The sequence below is a fragment of the Diprion similis genome, chromosome 12, assembly GCF_021155765.1.
Source record: "Diprion similis isolate iyDipSimi1 chromosome 12, iyDipSimi1.1, whole genome shotgun sequence".
NCBI lineage: Eukaryota > Metazoa > Arthropoda > Insecta > Hymenoptera > Diprionidae > Diprion > Diprion similis.
Window position 1 is genome coordinate 6,664,917 of NC_060116.1, and position 14,088 is coordinate 6,679,004.

Below are 14,088 nucleotides of genomic sequence, written 5' to 3' on the forward strand. Positions count from 1 at the left end.
CTGCTGTTTTTGGTCGAAAATCGAAGTTTTTTTTCATCACAAATGCCATTTTCGCTATTCCCAAAATTTCGAAAAAGTAATCAAAGATTCTGCAGTTTCATCGTTGAAGCAAAAGTAGATTTTACCATTTTTGATATTACATGACTCCAGTTGCCGGAATCGTGTACACGAACGAACCGTGCGGCAACTACAGCACTTTGCTTACATAACAATAACTATATTGTTTGTGAAAAAAAGGAAGAAACAAACATGTTAAGACTATGTACAAACTGTGTGCAAAAACTCAATCTTGTCATCCCAATACATGAGTAAGAAATGAAATATTGAAAACAGACCTGTTTCTCAAACAAGATTAGGCTTACCCCTTAAAATTCTACTACAGGTCGTAGGGAAGAAAGTAAAAATAAAATAAATTTACATGTGATATAACTTACTTCAAAAGTTTATACATAAAAAATATGTTAGCCTAAGGTATGAATATAATAAAAAATAAAAACTATTAATAAGAATATTAAATATAGTGTAATAAATATGCAATCGCAGATGTATATACAGTTCGATTTAATCAAATTCGTCGATCATTTTGGGTTATGATGATAATATGAATAATGATTTAAATACAATATAGTCAATAATGTACCTATCTTTGATATAATATTATATTATACAATTGTCTTCTCTAACACCGGGGTTATGAAAAATATAATTATTAATTTGTGCAACAAGCTTCACTCATTCTTTTTCTCTCACACGTATTCGATAATTTGTACAATTAATTAACTATATGCTTAACAATATCGAATTGTATAATAATAAAAATAATTTATAAACAATTCTGTACAATTTTGATAATTAATAAATTAAGAATAAACATCGTAACAGCCAAACCTGCTATTTAATTTAACATTAATCAACAAATAGCATTTTATTGATTTCTGGTTTCGAAATCAAGTTCTTTTCAAAAGTTCCCTCTTCCAAAGTATTTAAATAATCATTAATTTGTACAACTAGCAAAAGCTGGACATTTTCATTTTCTCTCTTTTTTCTTTTTTCAAATCTTAAACAGCACGTAGAGAAATTTGTGAAATATTGTCAACCTTAAAATATTTTCTAGGTAATAATATATTAAATCGGCAAATACGCACGCCTATTAAACGCGGGGTTGGCTGTAATGCAAAAAACGATACTCTATTAACTACCTGTAATGATGTGACATTATCATTGGGTTATCAACCAATGTTACGGGTTAAGTCCACCCGGTCGTTTACGATTCCGTCTATTTCGCTCCAAGAGGAAAGACAAATCTAGGGGATCCTTTTTATTCGGCATTCTTTGCAGCAGGCCAACCAAAATACCGTTCAACCGTTTTCTTTGTTCGCCACGCTGTTGTTATGAAATACAAATACTGATTATGTACAAAAATTCTTTCATTTTCGAACAAACTGATGTTCACGTTACTATGAGATAACAGATACACATAGATACTATGAGATAATTGATGACACGTTTTATTGGTAAAAGATACTTTAACTTTAGAACAAAACCACGTCTTACCTGTCGGCAGTTGATAGACGACATAGCCATTTGTGTCATATCGTTCGAATGTTGCCTTATTCTCCTATTAGATGCCTTGTGTTGATCCTTATTACTCGATTTCATTATCTCGACATTTAAATCTGTTTTGACGTGTGTTTCAGAGTCGTGATTATGGTTTTTCTTTTTATCCTTGTGCGTTTTGTGACTCGAATTCGTTGAAACACCTTCCAGGCTGTGTGGCTGGGTGCAAAATTTTTTTGCATCAGTAATGTATGAAATATGTATTGACAGACATGATTTAATTATAATAATTCGATCCAGTCATATTTTAGAGTAAACTTAAAAACATGTATTCTTACCAAATATGTTCGATAGTATTTCATTCGCTGACTAAAGGTCTCAAAGGCATAAGGCTTTGTGCAAACTTGATGCCTGGCACGTGCGACCTTTGTGAATAATCTAGCAGCTCGGTCTACCCGGTATTCACAGACATAAGTATGTTCTGGTGTGGAACCAACTGGGCGGCCTGTATCAACACAAAAACATTTCATACGGAAGAGAACCGAATCCTAGACTTTTTGAAATCTCTAAACCATGTTTAGATTGTTCAATAAACTTTAGCAGACTTCCGACGCTTACATAAACTAGTAGCACATGCGTACTTACATCTTAGCCATATAAGGAACTAAATAGCAGAGTGAATTATGCAATTATGCAATTACCTTTACAATAAGTGTGAGGATCAAGAACCCAGCAACGTCCGGCAACCAATTCGCAAGGTACTGCTTCATAAAGAGGTGCACACACCACTTCATTTTCATAAAATTTACGTGTTGGCTCGTGATATGTCTCATGAGGTCTTAGGTAGTGATGACCGAAGACGTATCGCTCACCCCTGTGAATTCGAAAAGTTGTAATAGGTTAAAACCAGTCAGAGTGACACTGCTAGTGATTTTTTTGTAATCAAAAGTGTACTGACTTGCTATTCTTCCACAGTCTCTCAATTCTGAAAATGTCCATCTGTTCGTAGTCCGGTTTTTGTATTGTCTTGTAAGTGTGTTTCTCAGGAGTATCTCTTAGTACATATACAGTGTCACCCTGGCGCAGCTGTAAGTCACCCCTCAAGAGTGTTACGTAGTGCCGCTTGCCCTCTTCTTCTTCCTCAGCTTCTAGAGGAATTTCTAAATCAACAGGCCGAGGCTGACATCTCTCGCATAAATAAGATTCAATACTGGTATCTGCCTTAACGCAATCACAGTGCTGCCATACTAGACAGCGTTCACACTGAATCATCACTCCTTCATCCCTACAAGTATATTTATAAACGTTATTAGAGCCGATACACAATAAACGTTGAAACAAAATACATGTTTCTCAACTAATATATTCCATTACAATTTTAACGCGGCATTAACACAAGTACCTGTGCAATCCACAAATGCAGCGTATCACATCTTCTTCACCAGCAGTCGAACCTCTAGGTGGCAAGAAACCTTGAGATGGTGGCACTCCCATTGCTTCAGTTATAGCATCAACAAATTCTAATTTACTACCCAGATATAACTTCCTTAATCTAGCTGCAGCTATGCCAACTTCGGAGGTTCGACCAAAGAATTTGACGTTATTGTCAAAAAGTCTGATCATATCCTGATCAAACTGTTCTGCCGTCTTATAGTGACCAGTACCTATGCACTGATCTATTGTACTAAGGTCTATTGGATCTGATATCTTCTCATAATACTCTGGTAGTTTCCGTTTCGGTGGTGAATTAATGAATGGGGCACATAGTAGTTGGTCTGTTTCATCTTTAGCAGTTGCCACCAAAGTGTACAAGTCTTTAAGAACCTAAAATAATACAAAAAATATGGTTTACAATAAAAATTTCTTGTTACAAATAATGTAGAAATTAGATAAATCAAAGTATAATAAAATAGCACAGAAACATAAAAGGTAACACCAATATGCATTCTGGATAAAGTTGAAAAAATTCTTGTTTGTCGAAATATTGTAAGTACCTTGGCCAGTTTAGCAGTCTTGTTTACTTCTGGATCATCCTGTGCTTGAGCGAGACGTCGAGTTCTTACTGTTCTAGGATTTGTATTAGTCAATGCAGTAAGTTGTGAAAAAAATGCATCGGATTGTGTCTTCGCATCTCCGTTTCCTTTTTCTTTAACATTTTGAGCCACGTTTACTTTGACTTTTCCTGTTTGAGCTTGAGGGTGATTCAAAACAGATTTTAATCTCCTAACCTTCTCCAAGTTTCTAAGGAGGAAGCAATGATGCTGTTGAGCAAAACACCTTTGTTGATGCGACATAGGTTTTACTAGCGGGGTAGGTATGACACTTGGATCACCCAATTTTCGCGATTTACAAATTCCTTTAGAGTTTGACGAATGAACGATGTTCGATTTTCTAACATTCTTTCGAGGTCGTCCTACAGACCGTCTCTCGCTGTTCTCTGATTGAGATTGGGAAGCAGACAAGATGACTGGCCTGACAACTCTTTGACTTTTTCCTCCTACAATGAAAATAAATTTGTAATCAAGAGTATAAGAAATATAGAAGTTTGAAATCAGAATCTCTCATCTGTGAGCGATTTTACTCACCAATTACGCCTCTACAAGCATTGCTCCCGCATCTGCACTGTTGACCTTCAGATGGGTTAAATAGTGCAAAATTATAATCGTAGGTCAGTTCCTCTCCTGATTTTATATCCCGTGACGCGAATAGTGCCATTCTTGGTAATCCATGTACGCTCCACTTTTGCATTTCACAGTTGGGTTCGCAAGAGTGATTAACAAAGCGACCATCCCCTCCCATTCGATGTCCATCAATAACAAGTCCTCCGTCAAGGTGCAGACAATAGTGATGAGTGTCATTAGCATATCTGCGGATATATATAATAATAAATGTATTTAAATATAAATACTACCAATTGATTGTAAGACTGGATTTTGGAATTAGTAAGGAAGACAAGTAATTCCTAATAATATAACTATTCAGTAGTGGACGGAAATAAAAGCAGTTATTTCATTAACATTGGCTACAAATTACACTTATGTACAAATAGCAGTGTAACAATATACCTCGTTGCCATTCTGGATTTGAATTCCCTTTCAGAAACAACTTCGCCGACGTACTCAAGAATGAATTCACCAGATCTAATATGCTCTTGGGTTTTGACTCCCCATCCTTTATCTTCAGTCATAAACCTTTGTAAACCTGGCGCCCATTCATGTCTTTGAATTTTTTGATTCCTGCATTTTTCAGCGCAAGGACAGAGCTGTGGTGAACACTCGCTAAATACCATGCGGTTTATACAATCTTCTCCACATCCAGTTTCAGCTTTACACTCGCAAGCCTGAGCTTCATATAACGTTGTTGGCTTAACATCATAGTAAATATTTGTTCTAATTTTTCTGTAAAATAATATCATCTAGTTAATATTTTAACGAAAGGAAACCCTCTAAGTTTCGATGTTGGCAAACAGGCTATGTAACTTTTTCTGCTACTTCAGGTTTATTAGGTACAATTTTATTTAACTTGATTTTCAAAATTTTTCTCAAGCTCACCTGTAATTCCATGATGGTACTAAATCTCTACCAGGCAATCTTGAATGTGTGTGAAGCCACCACAAGTCGTAAGGCAATTGAAATGGTATTTTTCTCTGGCGTAAGAATTTTCCACAATGATACGGTGGTGGTAACAACCCATGGGGATGTTCTGCAGGGTCATAAGCCATTTTGTTCTTCCCAGAATTGTTATCAGAACTGAGAACTTTTCTGGGTTCATCTTCTTTGAAATAATCTGAGAAAAGTCCAGCCTGAAGATACCTTTTCTTCCACCTAGGTTGCTTCTTTCGGCTATGAGATGATCCTAGATGCTTTCCAAGTTCATGATCGTCACTGGCTACATCACTGCTAGGTATTGCGTCACTTTCAGTATCATACCCAGCATTCCGTACTCTTTTCAAATTTCTAATCGTCAAGTTACAAGGGCTTACAGAACCTCTTCTCCTTTTGTGACTGTGATTATTGTTGAGATTACCTGAGATTTCCAGTTTTACTGTATCTTGCGAATTAGCACGTTCCAATTTCCTCAAATTTTCTTCACTCAATTCCGCCACTCTCTGGCTTTGATTATACCTCTCAAGTGATTCTTCTAAAGTTGCATTCTCATCATAAATTCTAGAATCTTGTACTTTTTCATACTTAATCGGGCACAATTTATCACAAGGCTTACTGCCATCACATTCAACTAAATCCTTTCGCACTCGGAGTTGTCCAGTCAAACCTTTGGACACTTTTTCAGAACAGTTTTTACTCAAGCAGTGGTCTTGCAGAGAAGCAGAATCTTCGGAATCATTAATATCGATTTCAGTATCATCAGGTTTCTCGCCATCTACATCTTGCATCTTTAGGTGATCGAGAATTGGAAGTACATCTTGGGCTTCTGCCTGCTTCAAGATTGACTCGCCATCTTCCATTTTGGATGATTTGAAATCTTCCCTTGCGATTTTAAATTTTGATGCTTGAGTAATGGAAGATGTACTCTGTAATATAATACCGTTAGCTGACAGCGGGAGTTTCTTCTTTTTCTTTTTCAAAGTTGGAAACCCAGTTCGATTTATAGCCTTTCTTCTTCGAATTTTTCTTTTTGTTAAAATTAAGGCTGCCAATGGATTGACTGGGTTCGGAACGTTTAAACTAAATTCCTTTCTAGTCGTGATTTTGTTATCGGAGCTCAAATTATCGTTGTCCAAGATTTCTGATGTGTTTTTTGATATAAACCCACTTCCATTGGAAATACTTTTCAGTTGAAATTTCTCGTTCTTGTTGTCCAACTGATTCTTTTCGGTCTTTTCAGACTGAGGCTTATCAACTTTTCCTAATTTGTCTGACTGCAGTTTTTCATTTTTGTTCCCTTTATCAAGTTGTTGTTTTACAATTTTTTCACCTGAGTTTTTCTCCATTTTCTCCTGTTTTTCATTAGGTGTATAATTATCTGTTGTATCCAATTTGGTAACAGTGACTCGAAGATCTCTTAGAATTTTTTTTTTTCTCCTAGGTTGAAATTCTAGTAAATTTAAGGGCTTGTCATCTGCCAGGTCAAACGATTCATTTTCTAGTTTTTCCAGTGCAATGTTTTCCATATCTCTGTGTCTCTTTTTAGGAGTTACCGGAATAGAGTCTTTATTCAATGAAGGACTACTGCTGTATCTTGTTATAGTAGCTTCTATGGCTTCTTCGATATGACTTTCGGTAGAATTTGTTTCAATGTTACTAATGTCGGTGCAACTGGCATTAGAACTTTGGGAACTGTGCGGGCTTGATACATGATAATGCCGTTTTTTTAATGGCAGCCTTTGTTCGTTTGAATTTGAATTTGAATTGGTGCTTGTGCTATTTTTTGATTCAGCACCAGATGAAACCTTCTCTTTCTTTAGACGTCTTTTCAACTTTTGTTCATCATTTAAACTAACGTCTCCACCTTTCCTTTTTTTATTAATTTTCTTCACACGAAAAATCTGTGGCAACTCGGAGTGCACAGAATTTGTAGTTGTTCGTCCCAAGCTGCAACATTTTGAAAACTCCTCAATTAATTTCTCCAATTCTTGAATAACGCATGGATCTATACGCACAGGGGTTTTTGGTGGCACCAAATATCGTCTTTTATGCTTATGATGATGCTTACGGCGGTGATTCTGAAGTGGGTTTTTAACAGTCTGCTTTGAATCGTTTTCTGGATTTTCACATTTCATTTTCTCATCCATGAGCAAACCCATCTCTACAGAGTGACCAACCCCAGATGAAGTTGAATTAACAGCAGACTTTTTACTGTTTTTATTTTCTTTCAAAACTCTTCTTGGAGCTGATGTCGTAAGTTTTTTACCAGTGCCTTGTTTTCTCGATGCAGGCGATGCATCAGCCCTGTTCTCCTTTGAAACTTTTTGACTATGATTCAATTTATCTTCAATCTGATTCTGCTTCGATGTACACTTCTGTTGTGATGGTGACGTGGTTTTTGAGGAGCCAGTACATCTTTCTTGCCGGACATTCTTGCAGGTATTTCCATCGCACTGTGAGGGATTCTTAGCTTGTTTGTTGGATTTATTTAGGCACTTATCCTGGGGAGAATGAACTTTTTCAGACTTCGAAGACATTCTGTCTTGGGTGGTCTTGAGGGAGGTGCATTTTTTATCTTGACAATGCTTTTTATTTTTAGATTTTTTCATTTTACTAACAGACTCATCTTTATTTTCTTCAGACGTTTTACTATTACCCTGAGTGCTACTACCTTTCGTTCGCTTTTCATTCATTACAATTTCCTTGGCTTTTTTTGTTCCTGGACTTTCATTTCTTTCAATTTTTTCAATTTTCTCAATGATTTCTGGTTTTAATTTTGGCCTACCAGGTCCTCTAGGTTGGGTAGAAATGCTTTTCGCGGGTCTTCCAGGTTTCCTTTTAGGTGGATACAGAATTCTATCAACATTGACAGCTGGTTTTGATTGAGCTACTTGAACCGGCGATTGAGACGGTAGTGGTGGACTAATAGGACTTACACCTAAGTGCAAGGGACTGTTGTTAACTGACTGAATCCCTGAGTCAGGAGATACATTAGATACTGATGCGTACTCGGGTTCATTTGATTTCTTCAAAGGCTTACTTCGCCTTTTCCTAGGCTCTGAAAGCATAGCTGTTTTTTCAACAAACTGTTGCAGCAACGTAGAACTATAAACAGGCACAGGATTCTGGTCAGTATTTTCACTGGTATCAGAATCTGCCCCAAGAGACATTCTTTCAATTGCCTTAGAAACCAAGCGTCCACTTTCGGAATCTTCGAAACCATCAAATGGAGCATCTTCGTGTTCTTGGTCAGGTAAAATGGCGGCCAAATCTTCCTGATTTATTTCTTGGAGAGGCTGCTGCTGTTGGGGTGCTGGACGTGCAGTAGCTGTCTCGGATTCATCACTGCTGCACTCTGATACCTATTTATGGTAATTAAAAAGTGTGATCACCTTAGTCACTTCAAATAATATACATTTTGGTTTTATGCTCCAGAAATCGCATGCAAGTTCAAACGTTTTATTTTCGAAACTGTTAAAAATTCGCACATTTGATTGATTGTGAAATGTATTCTAAATTTTGATGCATGTATATAAGCATCCTGTTTCTCTGGATTATTACTATGTTGAATTTCCATGAAACATATGCTGGCAGCCGCAGTAAGCAGAAAGACGTGTTCAACTTTTTGGAAATAGAACCGTAATGCCATTTTGATAATGCATTTTTATGAAAAACCGGTATTTCGATAATTAAGTAAACTATAGTATAGCATTAGCATACTCGTATTTTGCAAACTCAACTTCTTCAAACTTATTCTGAAGTTGGAAAATAGTAATTTTGAGTAATTCTAAGTTTCGTTACTTTAACGTTACTAATGTCAACCTCATTTTGGTAAGCCAACAGATTTTGTATTAACTGTGACATTAGTAAAATCAAGCATGCAGTATAAATCACAAAAAAATTGATGTAATAGCTGGCTCTATCTTTTTAAAAAATCATGTACAGTTGTTATTGTCATTTGCAGATATTTTTCATAGCTGAAAACCTTCAACAATTTTAAATCTCGGCATATGTCAAAATTATTTGCATTGAAAAGACAATAATAACTACAGATAATGTATGTATGAATTTTTAATGAAAATAATAAAAGTATGGTATAATAATACAGCAATGATTGTTATTTTTTCTTCATGGAAATTTCTTGCTCATGCGTTATGCCTCTGACGAAAAGTTAAGTTAGTATGAATCATGAACCCTATTGATTTTTTTACAGTGGAGCATGTGGTTAGTTTAAGCAGGTGTACACCTCATTCAATGAGTAATTTATGCACAGTTAAGTGAGTGGCCTGAGAAATACACTTTTCATGTATGATAATGGTTAAAGTAAAAAATAAATGCAAACCAAGGAATAAATTTTGACACATGCATAAAGTATTTAGTTCACATAGCATACTGCATACTGCAAACTTAATTATCAGTATGGTATTCAAGAGAGTTACCATATTTGATGGAAATACTGAAGATTAAGTATGAATGAGTCATCTGTCACTACAGCTACTTACTTTAGTACTACGACTAGAAACCTTGGGTCGTCTGGAGGCAGGTCTTCGAGGTTTTTCACATTTTGGCTTATCCACATCTTCTTTTTTAGAAGCCTTCAATGCAATTTTCAGCTTTAATGCACCCTGAAGAAAGATATAACTCAACTAATTTAATTCTTCTGAAGAAGCATGGATGAGTTTCAGTTGGAAAAGTGATAAGAAAAAATACTCAAAATGTGGGTTGTTTCTACAACAAATGATGACTACTAAGTGACAGCTAAAAGAAATCTAAATGTATCGAAATGATTCTTGATATCTGACATATGTTTTACTTTGACAAATTTAAACTGGTAATGCAATATATCTTAGGCGAATGAAAATTTTCGAGTACATACAGATGCATACATGTAATATACATGGACACATATAGAGGCTGATGGTTGGATGAATAATGTTAATGTACAAAATTCACTATACATAAATAATACAGGCTTGAACAAGAGTTTGAATCTTAAGATTGATACTTCCAATAAATATCCCAATTTCGAGAATGAGGTACAAGTTTACAACATCAACTCAACATAGTATGAACATAACATTGAATTACATCAACTATTAAAATTTTTGAAAAAGGATGTGAAAAATATGAGTTAACACTGAAACAATAAACTTTACATTCATTTTCGTTGTCATGTGGTCAATTTTGCAGTGGCTACATTTCCTTGCTATATATTTATTACATCCACATTACAAACTTGAACCTCGTAAATCAAAAACATACCATGCAGAATTTCCCGGCCCATTGTTTTCAGTCCCAATGATTGGTAAGTAATAATCAATAATGACAGTAAAACTTTAATCTTTGAATGAAACAGACAATATAGACATATACAATAGTCTTTGTTTCATTAAAATCAAGTATAGCATGGTAACTATCAGATGATGGTAATGATTCCTTATTTTGGGCAACAAATTTTTTAATAAGCAGAGTATTATCGAGATGGTAATATCATTTAATCTTGTTGGTTATGAGTAAAAAAAAGTTTTATCTTAACAATTTCGAAAAAACAATTTACCAGAATAGTCAATGAGTCCTCCCGGTGGTCATCACGTTTGATAGTAGTAGGCTGTACGTGCAAACGGTAACAGCAAAGATTAATTAAAAATAACGATAAATTTGATATTAGGATTCCTTCAACAAGACCTTACGCTTAACTCATTACAACTGTTACAAATATTTATCAGCCTATAAACTCGCGTATTTTAGAACATTCAATAGTTTTTTAACATTGTTACTTTTCATAGTTAATATATTAATTGTTTCAGCTTTGTCAAAGTTACGCTGGATCAAGAAACATTGGTTAAGGCTGAAATTGACGTATACCCCAAGAAGTGCATTTATAAAGGGAAAGTTCAACAAGGAATAGTCTCCAACTTAGATTTTTATTCTCTTCTACAGAAAGTTTTCGCTATTGAGTACTTGAAAATAAGATTCTTACAAGTCTCAAATATAAGAAAACAATATATCTTTGAAACGTGCTACATGTATCTTAATTTTTAACTGCGATTGTCAATTCTCTACTGGTCGATAAGAGTGTTTGTATTTCCAAGCCACTGACCTACACATATGAAATAACTATACGATCAAATACACAGCTGCACGTTTCAAATATAAAGTCAGTAAAGTATAGATAAAACTTTTCAATTGGAACAATTGCATTATGATTACGTAAGCCCTATTGGCCATCCGAAGAAATCACAAATAAGTGTTATAATCTGATGGTAACCATTTTTTTTTGTTTAAAGTTGTTCGGACATTAGAATAATGTAAAGTTAAAAAGCTGAATTTTTAATATGTTATTAATCACTCATAAATACATATAAAATCAGTTTTTGAGAAAGATCTGACGCGTTTTAGTGTAATTAATTATTAAAAATTGTATATTTAAGATGTAATCAATAGGGAATCTTGTGTAAACCGCACATAGATAAAAATACAAATAACTGTAAGTTATATTAATCAATTCTCATAGATTACACAAAAATGATAAAAAAAAATGTATTCTGACGTGTAGTTTTTAAATATTCTCATCTAAATGATCGAAAATTCACGAAAATATCAGTTAGCCATACTTAAATGTTATATCTGACTCGTGAAAGTGTGGCTATGTGGAACAAAAAAAAAGCGCGAATTTCTAAATTCAATCATTCAATCAAGTGTTTTTTCCATTTTATAATTTCGTTTTTCTCTACAAAGTTGTTTCCTCACTCGTTTTGTAAATTTAGAAATGAAATTCAAGCAAACACTGGCAACAAATTATACAACTGTTATATATTCATTGTTGTCAGATGTATTATATGCGGAAAAATACTTGACTCAAAAGATATTTGTGTATTATTATTAGTAAATAAATAATTGAATTAATCCGATTAGAGGTGGTACTGTCCGAATAACCTTAATTGTGTGATTATAGTCCAAAAACAATGTAAGTAGCATCAATGATTTACAATACTGCATCGAAAAGTTTTATATATATTTTGATTTTTTTAAGAAAAAGGTTCACCCCAGTACTTTCACAGGCCAGCCATACCTGCTCAAAATTTGTCTCCCGAATGGAAAACGTCTGCTCGCTCCTTTCTGAAGTGCAATCAGAATCGGATCCACTATCTTCACCCTCGTCCTCTTCTTCTTCAGCCGTGCTTTCCTCCTCTGAATCGGAATTTGAATCAGAGAAAGAACAGCTGCCGTCTGAACCAGCAGAACTCTCCTCCTCTGATTCTGAATCATCTTCAGAATCGACGGAATCTGTGCCTGTGTAAACCAAGCAAACCAGGATGGAATATTTGCAACTCGTCTAACTTGGTAAGAGGTGAACGAACTGTCGTATCGTTCAATCCTTGGTTTGAATGTGTGTCCAATATTATTTCCGGTTTAATTACCATTAGTGCCATTAGGAGGATCCCAGCTCCCCCCACCTTTGATGGCATCCATATCTACAGTAGACGGGAGTTCTCGTTCTTGATCTCCGTCATTCTCATCCCAATTCCAATTTTCTAATTCCAGTTCTGAGGGACGGTGGATAACCGCGCTCCACCCCGAATCCCCGGACATTATTTGAAATTATGTTAATATAGTAATCAGGTATGGAGAGTGAGCATCTCTTGCGACTTCCAGTTTCTTTTCAACGATGTATAAAAGTTATTCATTCACGTTTAAACGTAACAATTTGTTAATCAATCAATGTTTCCAATAAGTAAAACCAGCACTAGCAATCTACTTATCAACTTTGTCATATACGTCTCAGGTAATTCTTTTGGCAAGTATTAGGTTATGTCCAAGAGTTCAAGGTACAGATACTGTAAATCAAGTGTATATTAGAATATATAATTCCCGATTTCATAACGCTGAATAAGATAATAGAAAATCGCGTACATATAGTTTTAAAACTTGTTCATTTTGCACGAATCACGACAAGAGCCTTGTGATCGAGAAAAAAATTTGCGATTATTTTGTACGAATAGATGTTTGTGCTCGTTTTCAACGACGTAGAGACTAATGTACGTATAGAGAATTCGTATGTATACAGAATTCTGAAAGCGACGAAATTGTGTAAGTACGTTACAACGTGGCTGGGAGAAGTGTGAAGCTGGTCCTAAGTTGCGTACATCAAAATACGGAATACATATTGAACGCATATAGTGTGACCACGCAAGTAGAAGTGAACATAATAAAACAAACCGTATAAGTATGAGGATGATGTAGGAAAATTATGAAAAAACTCTATGTTTCGATTTGATTGGACTACTTTTATTACGAATCCAGGGGAACGAGACTTTGTAGAGGCGTCAGGTGTCTTTGAGTAGAAAAAAATGACAGTTAAGTGATAACAAGTTCGAGCACAAGACAGCTGTTTTCTAAGCGGGCAGATGCACCAGGTGCAACCACCAATTTGGCGCGAAATGTAGGGTATACGGGCAAGAGGTTACAAGAATTTGCTTCCGATCTTTGGTGAGTGAAGAAAAGTAATATGCGGCGTAGATCGAGCGAGCCTGTAAGGATTTCAGAGCGGATTGTGTGCTGCCATAAATACGATTAGAAAGTGTGATGTTTACGTCTTCGTAAGGGATCACAAAATGGCGTTGGGGACCCTGTTGGACACTTTGACCGCACCAAATCACTATTACACAAGCTTACAGATCCTAAATAAATATGATAGTCATTTTACATTATCTTAGGACATGGACGCGCGATATCCCGCGCTTAGGGATCATCGGGATACTTCGTTATTCACATATTTTTTCGGACATCGAACGCAGAGCGCATCTCGCGTACCTCGATAAATGCGATACTAACGCAACGCGATGGTCACTGAGATCACTATTTGAACAAACGGTAAGTATAAGATTACCTTTCCACCATGGTATAGGTGTACACGTCGGTAAGA

At 35.4% G+C, this 14,088-nt stretch overlaps 1 protein-coding gene across 6 annotated transcripts; it reads right to left on the reverse strand.

The window, feature by feature from the left end:
* Positions 1 to 466: 466 nt before the first annotated feature.
* Positions 467 to 13,987, reverse strand: LOC124413030 (histone-lysine N-methyltransferase ash1). Of its 6 annotated transcripts, none has more exons than XM_046893335.1 (15): positions 13,870 to 13,987; positions 12,584 to 12,821; positions 12,235 to 12,455; positions 10,720 to 10,770; positions 9,665 to 9,787; positions 5,109 to 8,524; positions 4,623 to 4,955; positions 4,143 to 4,423; positions 3,552 to 4,054; positions 2,960 to 3,381; positions 2,516 to 2,842; positions 2,259 to 2,431; positions 1,896 to 2,062; positions 1,555 to 1,776; positions 467 to 1,383 (listed from the first exon to the last, which is right to left on the reverse strand). In XM_046893335.1, exons 2-15 carry the CDS (start codon positions 12,753 to 12,755, stop codon positions 1,240 to 1,242), a joined length of 6,555 nt encoding a protein of 2,184 aa, XP_046749291.1. In that variant the 5' UTR covers positions 12,756 to 12,821; positions 13,870 to 13,987; the 3' UTR covers positions 467 to 1,239. The 6 variants fall into 6 exon arrangements, with proteins under 6 accessions (XP_046749291.1, XP_046749289.1, XP_046749287.1 ...); XM_046893333.1 differs by having other exon boundaries at positions 13,757 to 13,986; XM_046893331.1 differs by having other exon boundaries at positions 12,584 to 13,000; positions 13,757 to 13,986.
* Between the last annotated feature and the right edge of the window lie 101 nt (positions 13,988 to 14,088).

What these genes read in the sequence shown, in the direction of transcription:
- LOC124413030 (XM_046893335.1), bottom strand. Translation starts at nt 12,755, where the DNA reads ATGTCCGGGGATTCGGGGTGGAGCGCGGTTATCCACCGTCCCTCAGAA. An exon ending in AAATCCAGAATGGCAACGAG is followed by an intron (nt 4,424 to 4,622) that starts GTATATTGTTAC and finishes ATATATCCGCAG; the next exon opens with ATATGCTAATGACACTCATC. An exon ending in TCCTCACACTTATTGTAAAG is followed by an intron (nt 2,063 to 2,258) that starts GTAATTGCATAA and finishes GTGTTGATACAG; the next exon opens with GCCGCCCAGTTGGTTCCACA.